At 38.4% G+C, this 18811-nt stretch overlaps 1 protein-coding gene across 2 annotated transcripts; it reads right to left on the bottom strand.

The window, feature by feature from the left end:
• On the bottom strand, window positions 1-18526 carry MOB1A (MOB kinase activator 1A). 2 transcript variants are annotated; one of them, XM_043603719.1, is made up of 6 exons: window positions 18262-18526; window positions 14344-14510; window positions 8865-8958; window positions 7367-7500; window positions 2755-2918; window positions 1-1159 (listed from the first exon to the last, which is right to left on the bottom strand). In XM_043603719.1, exons 1-6 carry the CDS (start codon window positions 18273-18275, stop codon window positions 1082-1084), a joined length of 651 nt encoding a protein of 216 aa, XP_043459654.1. In that variant the 5' UTR covers window positions 18276-18526; the 3' UTR covers window positions 1-1081. The 2 variants fall into 2 exon arrangements, with proteins under 2 accessions (XP_043459654.1, XP_043459655.1); XM_043603720.1 differs by having other exon boundaries at window positions 14344-14507; window positions 18262-18487.
• Window positions 18527-18811: the final 285 nt, after the last annotated feature.

Below are 18811 nucleotides of genomic sequence, written 5' to 3' on the forward strand. Positions count from 1 at the left end.
CACCTTCAAGGTTTTTTATTATGGTCTTCCTTAAGTTTTATCCTTATTGGGATAAAGATTAAGTATTTCTACACTACTCTTAATTAAGTCTCAAGTCACAACAAAAACATATAGAATTCTTTTTTTTTTTTTAAAGGACACTCAAAAGAAAATAATCAAGTACTCTGAGTACTTTCTTCCATTCTCCTATCCAGAATTTCAAGGCCTCTGAAAAACAACATGAATGAAAATAGTGGTTCTGAGACCTAGATTTGTTATAATTTTTTGCAGTCTTTTTCTCAGCCAAAAGCTACCTATTCAAATTAATCTGAATGTGGCATTTCAAAATAAAAATGTAAAAGACTACCCTTACATGCCTTAAGAAAATTATTTGTGATATACACACTCCTAAAAATTTAGATAGGTTTATGTGAATAAAATCCCAAATAAAGATTAAAAAATAAAGTCATTTTAGAAATAACTCTGGTTACTCCCATACCAACCACACAGGTCATATGAGGATTTAAAATGCAATCATGAATTTTGAAAAAATAAACATATATATATATATATTCTTATCTATAAAAACACTAGCATACAAACTTCAAACTAAAAGGTTATCCAAAGTAACACACAAATGTTCTAAATCTTAAGGAAACTTAAAAATATCTCTTCTATGTGTAAATAAAAGCAGAATAAAACAGATCTGAATGCATTATTAGGTAATTTGCTCTGGAAACCTGTTAATAAATTATTGGTGGGAATTCTCAATAGTCATTATGCTGCTACCCGAAGCACATTTTCTTCAGTAAAAGCGTAAGTAAACTAATAGACTTTATGTTAGTCATCACATATTACAACCAAGTATGACTCTGACAATAACAGGAGTGGTCACACAGTGCCTCAGATTCAGCTGTGTCTTGAATTTCTCACTGAAGGATTAGGCCAACCTACCTTTGGGACAATTTTATCAGTAGACACAAACAACAGGTGTCTTTTTAATCCTGTTCTTTTAAAGTCTGTATCACTAGTCTATAACAGAGAGCAATGAGAGAGTTCTAGCAGATGAAGCAAGAGGGTAACTGTGTTCTAGAAGAAACATTTATCTGTCTTTCGATCCAAGCTTCTCAATTAATTCCTGAAGAGGTGCCAACTCACGCCTATCAATCAGATTAAACTCCTAAAAAAAGAGAAGAAAAGTAAAATTTAAAAACAGATCTAATATTAAAACTCTGCAAATATCAGAGAAGGGATTCCTAACCCTAGTTTTCTGAAATCCAAAAAATGATGAAATCATCTCTGTAAACTTTTTTTTTTTTTTTTTTTTTCCCAGAGAGAGAGAGAATATACTCACACCTGAGCAGGGAAGAGGGGCAGAGGGAAAAAGAGAGAATCCCAACCAGGGTTCCATACTCAGCGCGGAACCTGATGCGGGGCTCCATCCCAATGAACCTGAGATCATGACCTGAGCCAACCGACTAAGCCACCCAGGCACCCCTGTAAACATTTTAAAATGGGATCATTTTTATTCATTTTTTAGAAATATAGGGGGACTGACTAAAAAAACAACTGTATATATCAGCATGATCTTCACGGAGTAAAACATTAAAATCAAAACTATATATATTTTTGCATTTACATGGAAATGATCTTAAAACTATACAATGAGCTTTTGATAGTGGCCATGAGCTTTTGATAGGGGCAGTGGATCTGTTGCTTTCATAGATCTATACCTACATCTATCTGGTGTCTGTCTATTCTATAGCTATACTACACCCCCACCCTCTATCTGTACCTATACATCTGTATCAGCACCTACACTATACCTATAACTATGCTGTGCAACAATCTCAGAAGGAAGACAGAGAAAAGCACAGTACATTCTCCTTTGTGTGGCACATATAACTGAAATACACAGGATCTACTATAAAACTACTGACTTTTCTACCAAAAAACAGTGTCTAGACAGATGTAGTTACATTTTGCATATAGAATTATCTATCTCTAAAGCTGCTTTAATATCTTTTTCAAACAATGAATTGTTTTTATTTTTTAAATGTTCTTTTTTTATATATTTTGAGAGCGAGTGGGAGAGGGGCAGAGAAGGAGGGAGAGAAAATCCCACTGACAGCGCCTGATATGGGGCTCAACCCCACGGACTGTGACATCATGACCTGAGCCTAGATCAAGAGTCAGAAGGTTACACAACTGAGCCACCCAGGTGCCCCTCTTTTGATTTTTAAAAATTCCACTTCCAATTAAGGGCCCATAAATAATAGGCCACATCTCTGAAGGGGATGGTCCTTGAAGTTTCTAGCTGATGACTTCATAAGATTTGGCCTGAAATGGTACTTCTGGAAGGTTAAACCAAGACAGCGACTAACATGTTCTTCCAAAAGTCTCTCTTTCGGATATACCATCTCATGAAACAACCCAACTGCCGACGTTTTCTCATAGTATCCCTTCACTCGGCAGTGGCGATGGAACAGGGGGGTACGGAAAGCTATCCTGGGTTTCCGGTGCTCTTTGTCACATCCTAACCAGAGACCCGGTGGGGGCAGCCAGAGGCAGAAAGCCCAAAATGGGGTTGAAGCTTTCTATGTCGCTCTGCACACCAATGAAGTAAACAACACGGAAAGGAGAAAAGAGAGAATTCTGCTTATACTTTCACTCTATGTCTATAAATTAGACAACTCAGTAAATTGCTCTTTATTAAAATTACCAATCAAATGAGTTCAAGACAAAGGACAAAGAAGTCAACACAGTTCAACTTACCTGAACAAAGAAGATAAAGTGCTTAAAGGAGGTGTTGAGGTGGGCCTCCTCTTGCAGCTGCATCACAGAATCAAAGTGCTGGTGATAAATATGGGCATAAACCCGGAACAGACGCTTTAGAATGGTCTTCGCCACAGACATAAAGTTTTTGGGAAACGGGACACCTGTAAGCAAATATATACGTACGTTTATACACATATCAATTGGTCTTTTAGCTAACAGCAGAAAGTTTAGAAACTGCCATATGCAACTCCAACACACAAACACACACATTCACAAATACAAGCCTATTTTCCAGATATTTTTTTAAAGGGCAAAGGGAAAAAAAATCTCAAACAAATATATGAGGTATCCTCACATAGCATGCTTGTTCTGACTGCCTTAGACTAATAGGCACAGACATCAACCTATGATGTGCCGTTGAATCAAAGTTAAAATAAACATAATTTTAGCTATTTAACACTAGAGTTTCTTCCCAAGATTCAATGCAACAAGAATAAGTATTTTGACTATAAATAAAAACTTCTATTTTTGTAATTTGTAACTCTAAAAAATTTTTACACTCACACATGCACTCAATTAGGAATGAAAATTCCAAGAGAAAAAGGCATTATAATCTATGGTCTACAAATATTTTATCTTCTGAATTACTCTGAAAGACTAGTTTTTCTTCCTTAAATTAGGAGTCCCCAACTGTTTATCTTATCTTTTCAAAGTGTTATTTTCATTTTCCTACAGTACAAGACAGAGATACACTTCCTGAAAAGGAGAGGAAGGGCACCTCACCATTTTGCAAAGAAAATGAACACTTCCTTAGAAATGAACTGAGAGATGGTTTGGTAATCTCCCTTCAAGCAGTGTAGGTGGGGATGTGTCTCAATTCCTGAGAATTCCAGCTGATAAGATCAAAGTCTTAGAAAACAGGGACAGAAGGACAATACAGTGGCACGGAGAACAGTATATAAACATACAAGTCATCAGCTTCCAAAATAACCTAGATTAGACAGCCTTAATAAGCTATTCCACACCACCGCTCAAGAAACATTTTCCTTTCTTCAATCTTTCAGAAAACAAAGGTTAAAACACTTTCTCCTTTCATGCATTTTCTCAACCAGTCCATTTAATAGCCTGAAATTTAATGTCTTTTACTCTTTCAAGCTAATTTTTTTCATTTCTCCCACATCAGTCTTGGTTAACAACTTGCATTTTCATTTCGTTTTAAATTTTATTAATTTTTTTTCAAGGTAAGCTCTGCACCCAACATGGGGCTTGAACTCACAACCCTGAAATCAAGAGTCACACACTCTACTGATGGAGCCAGCCAGGTGCCACTAACAACTTGCATTTTCAAACATAATCCTGGAGCTTGTGGGCATGTTTTTCTGGACTGGGTCTTGTACTCCCGTATTGAAGAGATGAATTTTTAAGTCAAACTCCTTTCTGAGAATTTACAAATATGCATCTTGCTAATAAAAGGAATAGTTAACGATTGGATGTATTAGTTCAAAATGAGTAATAAACAATTCTATCCAATAAGAATAAATAATCGGCAGAAAATGTGGATAACAGCCTAACCGAGGGGGGAAAAGATTCCAGAACATTAGGCCGAATTACTGAAGAATGGAAAGCTGAAAAAAGAGAATAAAGTTGTAACTATTCTTTATCTTCCATAAATGGGAAGATATTCTTTAATGAATAAAGAACTGTAAGTAATTTGTTTCAAACCAAGCCTTTTCCAAACTGAATTTAACAGAAACATTCAAGCACAGTCAATATACAATAAAGAATCAGTGAGATGGGAATGCAAACTGGTGCAGCCACTCTGGAAAACAGTATGGAGGTTCCTCAAAAAACTAAAAATAGAACTACCCTACGACCCAGCAATTGCACTACTAGGCATTTATCCAAGGGATACAGGTGTGCTGTTTCGAAGGGACACATGCACCCCCATGTTTATAGCAGCACTATCAACAATAGCCAAAGTATGGAAAGAGCCCAAATGTCCATCGATGGATGAATGGATAAAGATGTGGTATATATACACAATGGAGTATTACTCGGCAATCAAAAAGAATGAAATCTTGCCATTTGCAACTACGTGGATGGAACCAGAGGGTATTACGCTATGCAAAATTAGTCAGAGAAAGACAAACATTGTATGACTTCACTCATACGAGGACTCACTCGTATGAGACACAGAACAGATGAACGTAAGGAAAGGGAAGCAAAAATAATATAAAAACAGGGAGGGGGACAAAACAGAAGAGACTCATAAATATGGAGAACAAACTGAGGGTTACTGGAGGGGTTGTGGGAGAGGGGATGGGCTAAATGGGGAGGGGCACTAAGGAATCTACTCCTGAAATCATTGTTGCACTATATGCTAACTAATTTGGATGTAAATTTTTAAAAATAAAAAATAAAATTAAAAAACAAAACAAAAAAAAGAATCGGCGAGAGAGGAAATAAAAGGTTTAATAATAAAATGGAAAAGTTGACCAACGGCAAACAGACCAGGTGTAATGTGATACATGCTTTCCCCGAAAGAGCCACTGATTAGATTGCAGTAAGGAATCTGCCAGGGTCTGAATGTGTGTATCTCCTCAAAACTCCTATGTTGAAATCCTAATGCCCAGATGATGTTATTAGGAGGCAGGACTCTGGGAAGTGATTAGGTCACAAGCACATAGCCCTCAGGAGTGGGATTGTGCCCTTATAAAAGAGGCCCCAGAGAACTTTTGCTGACACCTTCCACTATATGAAGACTAGGTAAGAAGTCAGCAGCCTGAGACCCAAAAGTGGGCCTTCGCAAGGACCCAACTATGCTGGCACCCTGATCTTAGACTTCCAGCCTTTAGAACTGAAAAGTAACTTTTTGTTATTCATAAGCTATCTGATCTCTGGCATTTTTATTATTAGCAGCCAGAACAGATAAGACAGAATCCAACCTGTTGCTCATAAGACACTCTTAAACTGAAAATGACAAGGAGCGATCTCATGAATAGTGAAGCCAAAATCTTAATCAAAATATTAGCAAATAAAAAATACGATTCCAGTAAAACATTAAAAATCTACATATACTGGAGAAACCTTATGGTGACCAACAACAGACACTGGGAAAATATCACAAAACTCAACAACCATACCTGAGTTTTAAAAATTCACACACCTCTAACCAAAAGCACGATTCCTGCTTAATGCTGAAGTACTAGAAGCACTTGCATCAAAGTAAGGAAACAAAAGGATGTCTGCCATCATCACCATTACTCAGCACTACTCTGGGGCAATTAGATAAGACTTATACAAGAAACACCCATATCAGAAAGGAAGAGGCAAAATTAATATTATCTTAATGTGATTGCATACTTCAAAAACTCAAGAAAACCAACCAAAACAACTAAAATAATCAGAATCTGATGGTCAACTTATATAAAAATTTATATGAAAATCAATAGCTTTCCTATATACTAAACAATAACCATGTGGAAGGCAGGTATCAATTAAAAAAACACAAAATGTCTAGGGATAAACTTAAGAAACTTGAAAAATTAACAAAGTAAACTATAGAACTGCATAAGAGGAAGAAATAAAAGACATGAAGAAATGAAGAAATATATCTTGTTCTTGGGTAGAAAGACTCAGTATTGTCAAGAGAATAAGACTGCCTATATTAATCTACAACTTGAATGAAATAATAATCAAAATCTCATGAATATTTTTATTTTACCTTGCAAAAATGATTCTAAGTTCTTTGGAAGAACAAATATCCCAGAATAGCGGTGAATATTCTGAAAAAGAAGAGGAAGGAAGAGAGACTAGCCCTACAAGATGCTCAAAGATATATGGCCATGGTTATTAAAACAGTGTGGAATCCCTGTAGGAACAGATAAAGAGAATGAAAGACTCCAAATTATATGGCAATCTGGTGTACACATAAATAATCTGGGGAGAAACGACACATGTATTTGATAAATGGTGTTGGACAAACTGATTAGCATTTATAACTGGAAAAAAATGGAGGGAGCCTTGAGAAAAAAATTTCTGGCAAGAACAAAGATTTAAACATAAAAACAAAACCACAAAAGTACTAAATGAAAAAGTGGACAAATATTTTTATAATCTTGAAATAGGGAAACCCTTTCTAATCATTGTACTAAAATCCATACATCATAAAGGAAAAGATCAGCAGGACAAAATAAGAAAGTTACATACAGCAAGAATACCTCACGAACAAAATAAGAAAAAGGCAACCTGGGGAAAAATACATATAACATATACAACGAGCTAATATCCTTACCACACAAAGAAATGGACAAAGGATAGAAACAGAAATTAATGATCAATAATCCAAATCAGTATTTTTTTAAATACATTAAGTACATTAAGACAAATTTACCCAAATTGAAAAGAATAAAAACTGAGTAGCCAACAAGTAATAGTGAAAAAACACAGGCAGACACAAACACAACAGAAGGGATTTTGCATGTACAATCTTTTTGGAGAGGAATTTAGCAGTCTTTATTACTTTTTTTTTTTTAAAGTAACAGAGTATTAAAAAGAACACAACACATTTATCAGTTAAAAAGAAAAACAGTTCAACATTATAACTTACCAATCTTGGAAGGAAAAAGAGTTTCATCATCAAGCTGATCCTGAACCCAAGTCATCAAATAGTCAATGTATTTTGGAGCAGAACATTTGATTGGCTTTTTAATATTGGTACCATCTGCCCAATGATATTCATATCTGGGGAGAAAAAGATTTTATTGATATGAGTTTTCAAAAACATTAACAAATCTACAACTTGTAATCAAAGTAGGCCCACAATTTCTCAGTAGACGTTACATACAACTTTATTAAATTACCTCTCAAGTTTTACTGAAGATTACTCAAAGTTCCCTACAGAATTATCCTGAAATATGAGCTATAATTGAAAGACAAAAGGAGGATAATGTGGCAGCTGACAGTGCCAGAATGGATTTTTTTTTTTAACACAGCCCTAGGAAAGATAAAGGAACTACACATTCCAGGCAGAGGGTGCTAAGGACTGGGTAAGAGACTGATGCATCCACCCCATCTACAACAGTTGGCCATGAAAGTATCAACATCAGAGTCAAGACAGTAAGACTGTTTCTTGGAGAGGGTAAGTAAAGAAACATCCTGAGGCATGCATCTTTTCCTCTCTCCCTTTGCTGAGCTAGAATGATTAAGACTTCTGCAAAACTTCACTGTGTGAAACATTTAAGCCATAGAGAAGTTTAATTAATTAAACTTAACACAAAATAAAAACATTCCTCCAAAATACTGTAATTAAAAATAGGACTATAAACTCATTGGAGATTTTTTTCCTTTATACCTGTAGCAAATTCAGGAAGGACAGTTTTTTCACAAGGGGTAAATATCTCACTCAATACCATCTATCCTCACATAAAATGGCCAATTATTGGCAAAAAGACTGGAAAGAAACACACTAAAACATTAATCCCACCACACCTTGACTTAACATTATGGGTGATAAAGAGTTCCATGTTTCTTAATATTTCTTGAAATTTATTATAGTCAAATTTTCTATTTTTTATTTTTAAAGTTTATTTATTTATTTTGAGAGAGAGAGAGAGCGAGCGCGCACACGCACACACCCACTCACAAGCTAGGGAGAGGCAGAGAAGGAGCGAGAGAATCCCAAGCAGACTCCAAGCTGACAGTACGCAGCCCAAGGCAGGGCTTGATCTCACAAACCCTGAGCCGAGATCAAGAGTCGGACGTTTAACCAACTGAGCCACCCACGTGCCTCTATAGTCAGACTTTTAAAACCTAGCATCTTTGAGCCAGATTAAAGCAGCACAATTTGCAAGTAATTAACATAAATTACACACAAGAAAAAATTGAACATTACTTACTATAATGCAATTAAATACTAAATACCACATACCAAAATATTTAATAACAAAAAGCTTACAGGGAAGTATTCGAGAACTCATAAAACTGAACTACTTTTACACAAGCAAACAGATAAGAAAAACAAAAAAGCTTTATAATTTGATTTGCATCAATTAGCAGTTAGCTTTATTTAGTACTTCAAGTACCTATATAATAGGCAGTATATGTACCTTGGACCTGCAGACATGACTGGACAGCTTGCTTCAGTGCAGAATTCTGTAATAGTCCCATATAACATGTTGATCTGGTTGAAAAAATCCACAGCTGGAAAGATAAAAGGAAAATTGTGTTAAAATGTTTGTGCCAACACAGTAAAATATCAGACCTCTCAGTTGAAGAAAAATGGACAATGCCTTCAAGTTCTTGAATAAATCCCCAGGAGATTCAACAATCCAGAGGCACTGCAAATTCTCTTCTAAGTTGCTTCTTCTCAAGTTGTTTACTTAACTTTAAAATTAACTTTTAATATATATTCACTTTAATATACTAAGCTTTTACCCAGCATAGAAGAGCAGGAAAATAAAACATTAGCGGCAATTCTAACTTAATGGTGACTATTGGATCATTAGAATATATAATTTGATTATATCCAAAGGAATAAAAAAAGTCTATTGCTTGCTATCAATCTGGACCAGACAACCATTTGTGTTAGGAGAAAGTGTTGTGGAATATACTGTGAAGGAGAAGGTGTAGCAGCTATATTAATAAGCATTTGAAAATTCTTATAAAAAACCTGAAGCCTAGGGACACCTGGGTGGCTCAGTCAGTTGAGCATCTGACTTCGGCTCAGATCATGATCTCACGGTTTGTGAGTTTGAGCCTCAAACTGGGCTTGCTGCTGTCAGCCTGTCAGCATAAAGCTTGCTTCCAATCCTGTGTCCCCCCTTCTCTACCCCTCCCCCGCTTGCACTCTCCCCAAAATAAGTAAATATTTAAAAAAACAAAACAAACAAAAAAACAACCTGAAGCCTAACTCATGCTGAGGACATAAAAAGGACATGGGACAATATCCCTTGCCTCCGAGACTCCAGCTAAGAGAAGGGATAAAATTGAAACAAAGAGTACAACATGTTAAGGGTTCAGAGAAAAGACAACATCTTGAAGGGCTGAGGTAGTCAGAGAGCACTTCCTACAGGAGCTTCAGCTAGGTATGGAACAAAATGGAGGAGGAAGGGGGTAAGTAATGAACTTATCTGAGTAAAATGTTCCTCTGCAAAGACACCCACATAAGCTTTGGAAAGTTTGAAAAAATGTTTCAGTTCCCTGTCTAAAGGAGTACCTAAAAACCAACTAGGGCTTTTCCAAGTTTCTTAAAAATCAAGTAGACAAAAAAGTTCTACCTTGTCAAAAGGATTTTTATATAAAACTCCCTCATTTATAAACCTTCCTCTTAATGAGTCATGTTTCTAAGAAAGTAATAGGCATTCAATATTCATTCAAAACAAACAGTATGCCCAGATGGTGTGCTGGCTTATTGGTCTAAAGCAGCTGTTCTCAAAATGTGGTCCGGGGATCCCTCCTAGTTTCAAGGGGCATCTGTGAGGTCAGAGCATTTCAATGGCTCTTTTCACACTCATCCTCTCAGAAGGCACAGTGGAGTTGTCCAGGGGCTCCTGATGTGAGGCATCAAACAGAATGAATGCAGAAGTGGACAGGACAACTCGGTTGTCTCCTATTAAGCCAAACATGAAAAGAGATTTCCAAACATGTAAAACAATGCCATACTCATCACTAAAACTCAATTTGGAAAACAATCATTTTTCATAAAAATATATTTAGGTCAACATGCAGTGAGTTATTTTTAAAAAATTAAAAAGTATTTATGGGGCGCCTGGGTGGCTCAGTCGGTTAAGTGTCCGACTTCAGCTCGGGTCATGATCTCGTGGTTTCTGAGTTCAAGCCCTGCGTCAGGCTCTGTGCTGACAGCTCGGAGCCTGAAACCTGCTTCGGATTCTGTGTCTCCTCCTCTCTCTGCCCCTCCCATGCTCATGCTCTGTCTCTCTCTGTCTCTCAATTTATTATTAATTATATAATATATAATATATAATTTATTTATTATAAATGTTAAAAAAATTTTTAATAAAAAAATTAAAAAGTATTTAAAATGTCTCAATTTTAATTTCTAACACAGTAAGTGTCACTAGATATAACCTACATAATTAAAAGCTCTTTGGGGTTCTTGATAATTTTTTAGAGAATAAAGGGATCTTGAGACTGAAAGTTTTGAGAACAGCTAACCTAAAGAAAAAGTCTCAAAAACTGAAGGCTGAAGAAGGCCAACAGATGCCTTCAAAATAACAGATGATGATTTGAGTTAAGGTTTAAAAGAACAGGGGAGAGGGGTGTCTGGGTGGCTCAGTAGGTTGAGTGGTTAAATGCCCGACTTTGGCTCAGGTCATGATCTCACAGCTCCTGAGTTCGAGCCCCACGCCGGGCTCTGTGCTGACAGCTCAGAATCTGAAGCCTCCTTTGGATTCTGTGTCTCCCTCTCTTTCTGCCCATCCCCTGTTCACATGCTCTCTCTCAAAAATAAACATTTAAATTTTTTTAATCTTTATTTATTTTTGAGAGACAGCATGTGAGCAGGGGAGGAGCAGAGAGAGAGGGAGACAGAATAGAGCCTGACGCGGGGCTCGAACTCACAAACCATGAGATCATGATCTGAGCTGAAGTCGGACGCTTAACCGACTGAGCCACCCTAGATGCCTCCCTCAAAAATAAACATTAAAAAAATTTTAATTAAAAATAAACATTAAAAAGATTAAAAATAAAAGAACAGGGGAGGGTTTTTTTGAATATATTATGCTTCACATGGTTCACAAATAAAAAGATATATGAAAATATATAGTGATTTTTTTTTTTAATGTTTTATTTTTGAGAGAGAGAGGGAGAAAGAGAGAGAGAGAGAGAGAAACAGAGCATGAGTGGGGAGGGGCAGAGAGAAGGGGACAACAGAATCCAAAGCAGTCGCCAGGCTCTGAGATGTCAGCACAGAGCCTGACACAGGGCTCAAACTCACAAACTGTGAAATCATGACCTGAGCCAAAGTCAGACACTTAACCAACTGAGCCACCCAGGCACCCCTATAAATGATAAATCTTAATCCCAGTCACTCCAACTTCCTCTTACAGATAACCACTACATTATTTTTTTTTTTTGTCTCCTGCCTCCTAAGTACCTTTGTCCTGTGTTACACAAAATATATCACATAGTTCTGTAACTTGTTTTTTTCTCTTAGTAATATGAATAATGGCTTTTTAATGTGCTGAAGAAAACAAAAATTTTTATCAATATGGCTACTAGAGTTTTAAATTACATTTGTAGTGCACATTATATTTCTATCAGACAGTGCTGGTCAAAGGAGTGATTAGCATTAGCTGAATTAACTCCACATAAAAAGATAGCTAGACACCATGGAAGTATACACACGGTTGGGAGTATATGCCACCACTGAAGTAGTCTTACAAACAAACAAAATCAAACTTGAATTTGAACAAAGCTCCAAATCTGTGCAAACATGGGTGCCGCTAGCCACATACGGCTACTTACATTAAAAGTAAATTTAAAATTTAGTTCCAGTCACTCTAGCCACATTTCTAGAGCTAAATGGCCACAGTACAGACATAGAACATATGCATCATTGCAGGAAATTATACTGGACAGTGTTGCTGTAGATCTAACATTTACAGGAAATAAAAGGAAGAAGAGAACATAATGGATGCCCTGAGGGTATAATCAACAGAATTCATACTGTGGTAAACAAATGAACTGGTTTCTTCAACAATAACAAAATAGCAAGAAAAATAGACTGCAATGAGGGGAAACCTGTGGATTAAGAGATTCAAGAAACATTACACACAGGCCTTATTAGTCCTGATTTAAAACAACCATAAATTTTTTTTAAAAAGAAACATTTAGGGGCACCTGGGTGGCTCAGTTGGTTAAGCATCCGACTTCTGCTCAGATCATGATCTCACAGTTAGTGAGTTCGAACCCCACATCGGGCTCTGTGCTGACGGCTTGGAGCCTGGAGCCTGCTTCAGATTCTGTGTCTCACTCTCTCTCTGTCCCTCCCTCACTCACGCTCTTGTCTCTCTCTCTCTCTCAAAAATAAATAATAGAACATTTTTAAAAATTAAAATAAAAAAAAAGAGAAACATTTATAAGACAATCAGGGAAAATGTGAACACTGACTGGATATTTGCTAACAAAGGAATGACAGTATTGTCATTATCTTTAAAAGGGGGTGTTCTTGTCTTTTAGAGATAGGGAATATTTATAAATGAAATATATTTGGGATTCACTTCAAATCAATCAGGGAGAGTGGGTCGGCCTGCAAATGAGGAACAAAGAGAAGTGGGGAGAGGTGGGGAGGGGAGGGAGGTGGAGAGGGAGGAATGAAAATATAGAAAGAAAAAAAAACAATCAGGGTGAGATACAGAAGCATGAACTGGCCATGAATTGACAGTTGTTGAAAGTGGATAATGGATGCCTGGGAATTCACTATACTACTTTCTCTACTTCTGTATGTTTGAAATTTTCCATTAAGAAGTTTAAAAATTCCTGTAACATCTAAATTTCCTAACAGATTTAAACCTTATCACCCAGCACTGATCTCAGAAATGACGGGCTTGGGGCACCTGGGTGGCTCAGTTGGTTGAGTATCAATCTTGATTTGGGCTCAGGTCACAATCCCAGAGTCCTGGGATCAAGCTCTGCATTGGGCTCTGCACTGAGGTGAAGCCTGCTTAAGATTCTCTTTCTCTCCCCCACCACTCCTCTCCCCAACTCGCGTGCACGGACTCTCTAAAATTAAAAGAAAAAATGGGGCGCCTGGGTGGCGCAGTCGGTTAAGCCTCCGACTTCAGCCAGGTCACGATCTCGTGGTCCATGAGTTCGAGCCCCGCGTCAGGCTCTGGGCTGATGGCTCAGAGCCTGGAGCCTGTTTCCGATTCTGTGTCTCCCTCTCTCTCTGCCCCTCCCCTGTTCATGCTCTGTCTCTCTCTGTCCCCAAAATAAATAAACGTTGAAAAAAAAAATTTTTTTTAAAAATAAAAAATAAAATTAAAAGAAAAAAGAAAAAAAAGAAATGACAGGCTCAAATATCCAAATCTCTAACTTCAGTACATATAACCTTCCATGTAATGCTAGCTTTCTTGAACTCAGAGTGATTTTCAGCTCATGGGTCCCTCCTGTTTTCTCCCAATTTCTTAATTTCCTTCTGACCACTTCTAAGTCACAACAATCAAGTGACTGCCCACATGAACTGCAACGGACTTTTGTGTATACGCAGGCAGATGAGAGCTGCTGGGAGTGGGGGTGCAACTGTGAGGATGCATTCCCTGCAAAGTCATAGAATTTTGCACTCCAATCTTTTATTTGACCTCACTCAGCAATTCATCCATTCTATCCTCAGAAATTAACCCAAAGCACTCAACGTTTCTCCTCCAGTCTGTCTACTCAACCACACTGGCTACAACCAAGTACTCTGAAAAGAACACAGTTTCTAATGTATTTGTACTTCTGAGTTTCTTTACAGGTACAGCATTATACTACAACAGTTATACCTGTAAAAGGAAATTCATTACCAAAAAATGTTGGCAAAATGTTCTTATAAATCAGCAAAGCTGAATGCTATTGAAAACTTACTGTTAACAGCAATCCATTCATTGAGGTCCTCTCCCTCTGGTAACATAACAGCTTGTCTCAGATTCCCACTTCCCAGAGTTGCTTCTGCATGTTTTAAGAGTTCATACTGATGAGAGCCCTCAGGGATATTCTTCTTTGGTTTGAACGTTTTGGAAGAGCGGCTGCTGCTGTTAGGTTGAAAGTAAAAGTATTATCAATTTTTAGGACTGAAAGCAGCACGGCATAATTTTAGGCATATAAATTGTTCTGAAAATAAAAAATACTCCCTGAAAAGTGCCAGGATGGGGAGGGTGTTATGATCCTAATCTGAGTGCCAAAAGTTAAAATAATTACATTAAGTGTGAGCTAGGGTAAAAGAGAAATTAGTATTTTAATACACTTGGTGAAAGGGTAAAGTGTATAATATTTTGGGAAGGCAATATAACAAGATCTACAGACACGGGAAGTACTTTCAACCCATCCCTTCTACTTCTAGGTATTTCTCCTAGATATGGATAAGGATGTGCTTCCCAAGATTGGTTTTAACAGTGAAAAATGTGGAAACAATCCTAAAGCTTATTAGTAGAGGAATAAATAAATCACAATACATCCATAACATGGAATACTATACAGTAGTTAAGAACAAGATAGAGCTACATGTATTCACATGGAAAGATCTCAAGACATAGTTTAACATATTAAAAGACAAAATGTACAGTGGAAGTCCATTCTGTAAATGCATACAGACGTTAGAAAGGGGGCACCAGAGGAAGAGCACGCGACTCTTAATATCAGGGTTGAGTTTGAGGCCCACATTGGGTGTAGAGATTACTTAAAAATAAAATCTTAAGAAAAAGAAAACTAACATGAAATGATATCTCAAGATTCAATATGATCTTCATCTCAATTAATACCTTTATGCTTCAAATGGTACCATCAAAACAGTGTAAACAATCCACAAAACGGGAGAAAGTATTTGCGATTCATAGAGGTGATAAAGGACCTGTATCCAGGATAAAGAATTCTTCCAACTTAAAAACAAAAAAACAACCCAATTTAAAAATGATCACAAGAGGGGTGCCTGGGTGGCTCAGTCGGTTGAGCGTCGACATCAGCTCAGGTCATGATCTCACGGCTCATGAGTTCGAGCCCCGCGTCGGGCTCTGTGCTGACAGCTCAGAGCCCGGAGCCTGCTTCTGCTTCTGTGTCTCCCTCTCTCTCTGCCCCTAACCCACTCGCATTCTATCTCTGTCTCTCTCAAAAATAAACAAACGTTAAAAATAATAATAAATAAATAAATAAATAAATAAATAAATAAATAAATAAAAATGATTACAAGATTCAAACAGACATTACTCCAAAGAAGATATACAAATGGCCAATAGCATACAAAAATATACTGACCATCATTAGTCATTAGGAAAATGCAAATTAAAATCATGAGAGAACATTTCACATTCATTCAGGATGACTATAATCAAAAAGACAATTGACAAGTGCTACTTAGGATGTAGGTAAATTGAAACTCTCATGCAGTGCTGGTGGGAATGCAAAATGGTTCAGTGTTTTGAAAAAGTTTGGCAGTTCCTCAAAAGGTTAAACATAGTTACTATATAACTTCTCATTCTACTCAGAATGAGAAATGAACGTGTACATCCAATACAAAAATCTGTACACAAAAGTTACAGATGTATATAAAAGTTACAGATGAATAATGGCTGCATTATTCATAACAGTCAAAAAGTGGAAACTCAAATGCCTGTCAACAAAACAAAAAGAAAAAAAGGGCCTCACATTTAGATCCAAAAAGTAACTAAGCAACTGAGCATCCACAATCAAACCACTAATTTAACATGAACTCATAAGAGAAAGACTTTGGGGGAGAAGGGAGAGACTGTTCCAGTAATATGGAAATTTACAATTATAATCTAAGTCATACAAACTTGACAGGTAGGAAAAAATAATTTGAACAGATATTCTCCATAGTGCTATTTTATAACAGCAAAATACTAGACAGAATCCAAATTTCTCTACTCTGTATTGGTTTGATAAGATTTCAAATCCATTTATGACTTGTTTTAATCCATTTGTTTATGACTTAAGTTTGTTTTAATTCACTTGTTTATGACAAAACAAAAAAAAGTTTTCATGTAAGAATAAAGTAAATTGTGTCAAGACATCATCCTCTCATCTGTTCTCACCCATAACTCAGTAGTTCAGCTGCTCAGGGACCCTGCTGGGGCTTAACAATGAAAACTTATTAAGAAGTAACTATGGCAAGGAGACATTTTGACTACAAATACCAAGAATTTGTGAAGAGTCCTCAAGAGTGCTGGGTCTGGGCAAGGTGACACTCTGATGATCTGAACAGTTCTCTGTAAACCTTGGGACAATTAGCCCCTGCCACGCAAATGCCCAGCCCCAGAAGGAAAATCCACCTGCTGGTCAACACCAGCGTCATGGTTCCCTGGCAACAAGGAACTTTTACTTTCGTGCTGGCAGCTGGACCTCAGCTCTGGGTTGGGTAAGCCCAACTCCTCTCCTCAGTACTGACTCGTATAAACATACACCTCAACTAAATTTGGACTTTATTTCTTTCATGTCCCCTTGCCTGGAACAATAGTGTAAATAATCTATCACTGATTTGAAATATTTCACTAGCTTATTAAGAAACTTATCCTGTATGCACTTGGCTTATGAAATTCCTACAGCAAACCTAGGTTAAATAAATTGCTGGCAAAGACCAACTCAGTCTCTGAGTGTAATTTGCTTCCCAAAGCAAAACATTCTCACAGTAAGAAACTGGATAAACTCTGGTTACAGAATACTATACAATTTAATAATAAATTTAATGAAAATATCAAATATGTGGACGATGGATGTTTACTCAATCACACAACACACATTCAAGTAATGTACCAGGTAGAGAGAGCCACCTGAAAATAACGTGTTGCAGCAATGCTTCCAAACCTAAAAATGTTTAAGAATCATCAGTGGAGCGCCTGGGTGGCTCACTTGGTTAAGCATCAGCTCTCATTCTGGCTCAGGTCATATCTCACAGTTGGTAAGGTGGAGCTGAGCAGGGCTCTGCAGGGAGCAGTGCGGAGCCCGCTTGGGATTCTCTTTCTCTCTCAAAATAAGCATTTTTCAAAAATCGTCAGATAATTTACAAAAGTTTCCATTTAAGACTCATTTGGGCCCCAGGCCTTATCTCTAAAATATGAGTCTACCCAGGAAAAGTTAATTACACAAAGTCACAGGGCCAGCCTGGCTGGCTCAATCAGGAGAGCGTGCCACTCTTGATCTCGGAGTTGTAAGTTTGAGCCCCACACCGGGTGTAGAGATTACTTAAAAATGAATAAATAAAATCTACACAAATTCACAATGTGGCTGAATTCGCACTGGACAGAAGTCTGCATGCAAGGCCGCAGCTTAACTTCAAGCTTCCCAAACTGCAGCACTACCCGTTTTCCGGGGGCAGTGTTTTTCCACGGGGGTAATTTAATACTGAAGGTAATAAACTTGACAAACGGTGGAGTAAAAAGCTAAGTCAGAATGGATCATCAGACTAGACGGCTCCAGACTTGAAAGGAATGGGAAGCCCAGAGACAGGGTTCGGGGTTCCGCCCCTGGGTCGTCCCGCCGCCCTCAGGGGCGCTCGGGCGGAAAAGTTTGGAGGGACTGCCGGCCTCGGAGCCTCACTACTCCGCAACCCTCTCGCTCCGCTTCCTTTGCCTCGACCTTCACCTCCATCTGCCTGGGCCCACGTCCGGGCCTCCCCCGTGGCCCGCGGGAGTGGGGGGAGGGGTGGCAAAGCAAACGTCAGTCACTTCGACCCCAACTCCGGGGCCCGGCCCTAGCCTCAGGTGCCTCCTTGCCCCCTTCCTCGCCCTTGCCCTCGGCCTTCAGCCCTGGGGCCCTCGGCTCGGCCACACTCACAAGAGGAAGCTCATCTTCTATCCTCGGAGGGGAGGGGCCGTTGGCCCCCGCCGCGGTCTGGACTCGTAACCCGCGCGGGAACCACGAGGAAGCGGACAGCCCTCAGCTCTCCGCCAGCGGAAACACCGAGCGCCGCTGCTCCGAGCCGAGGGGTCTTGCCGGTGCTAGCTGCTACGCTCGCCACCCCCACCTTGCCGACCCGAAATGCGGAACCAGCAAAATCTCGCGAGCGAAGGCTTTGGCTCGCCCCGCCCCTGCGAGAGGGACTGGGCGCGCCCCTTTGCGCCCCGCCCACTCCTAAAGCTCAGCCAATCAGCGGCCTCCAAGCCGGGACTGCCTTCTCCTGAAGGCGTGGTCAGGTAGCGCTCCTTGACCTGGAGGAGCGGCTCACCTTGCGCTTGGTCTGCGTTGTTGCTGTTGGGTTCCGTGCCATCTTCTTATGGCAGGAGTCTCTAAAAGCGCTGCAATTTTTAAAAATTTAGTTTTATTTTTAAATGGAGATATAATTCACATAATATGAAATTGACCCTTTAAAAATATACACTCTAGT

Source organism: Prionailurus bengalensis, chromosome A3 (assembly GCF_016509475.1).
Source record: "Prionailurus bengalensis isolate Pbe53 chromosome A3, Fcat_Pben_1.1_paternal_pri, whole genome shotgun sequence".
In the NCBI taxonomy this organism is placed as follows: domain Eukaryota; kingdom Metazoa; phylum Chordata; class Mammalia; order Carnivora; family Felidae; genus Prionailurus; species Prionailurus bengalensis.

Bases quoted from the DNA above. Each gene is read 5' to 3' on its own strand.
- MOB1A (XM_043603719.1), bottom strand. The intron at 8,959-14,343 runs GTAAGTTTTCAA...TTATCTTTCCAG, and splicing joins TGAATGGATTGCTGTTAACA to CTGTGGATTTTTTCAACCAG. The intron at 2,919-7,366 runs GTAAGTTATAAT...ATTTGCTTACAG, and splicing joins TCTTTTTCCTTCCAAGATTG to GTGTCCCGTTTCCCAAAAAC.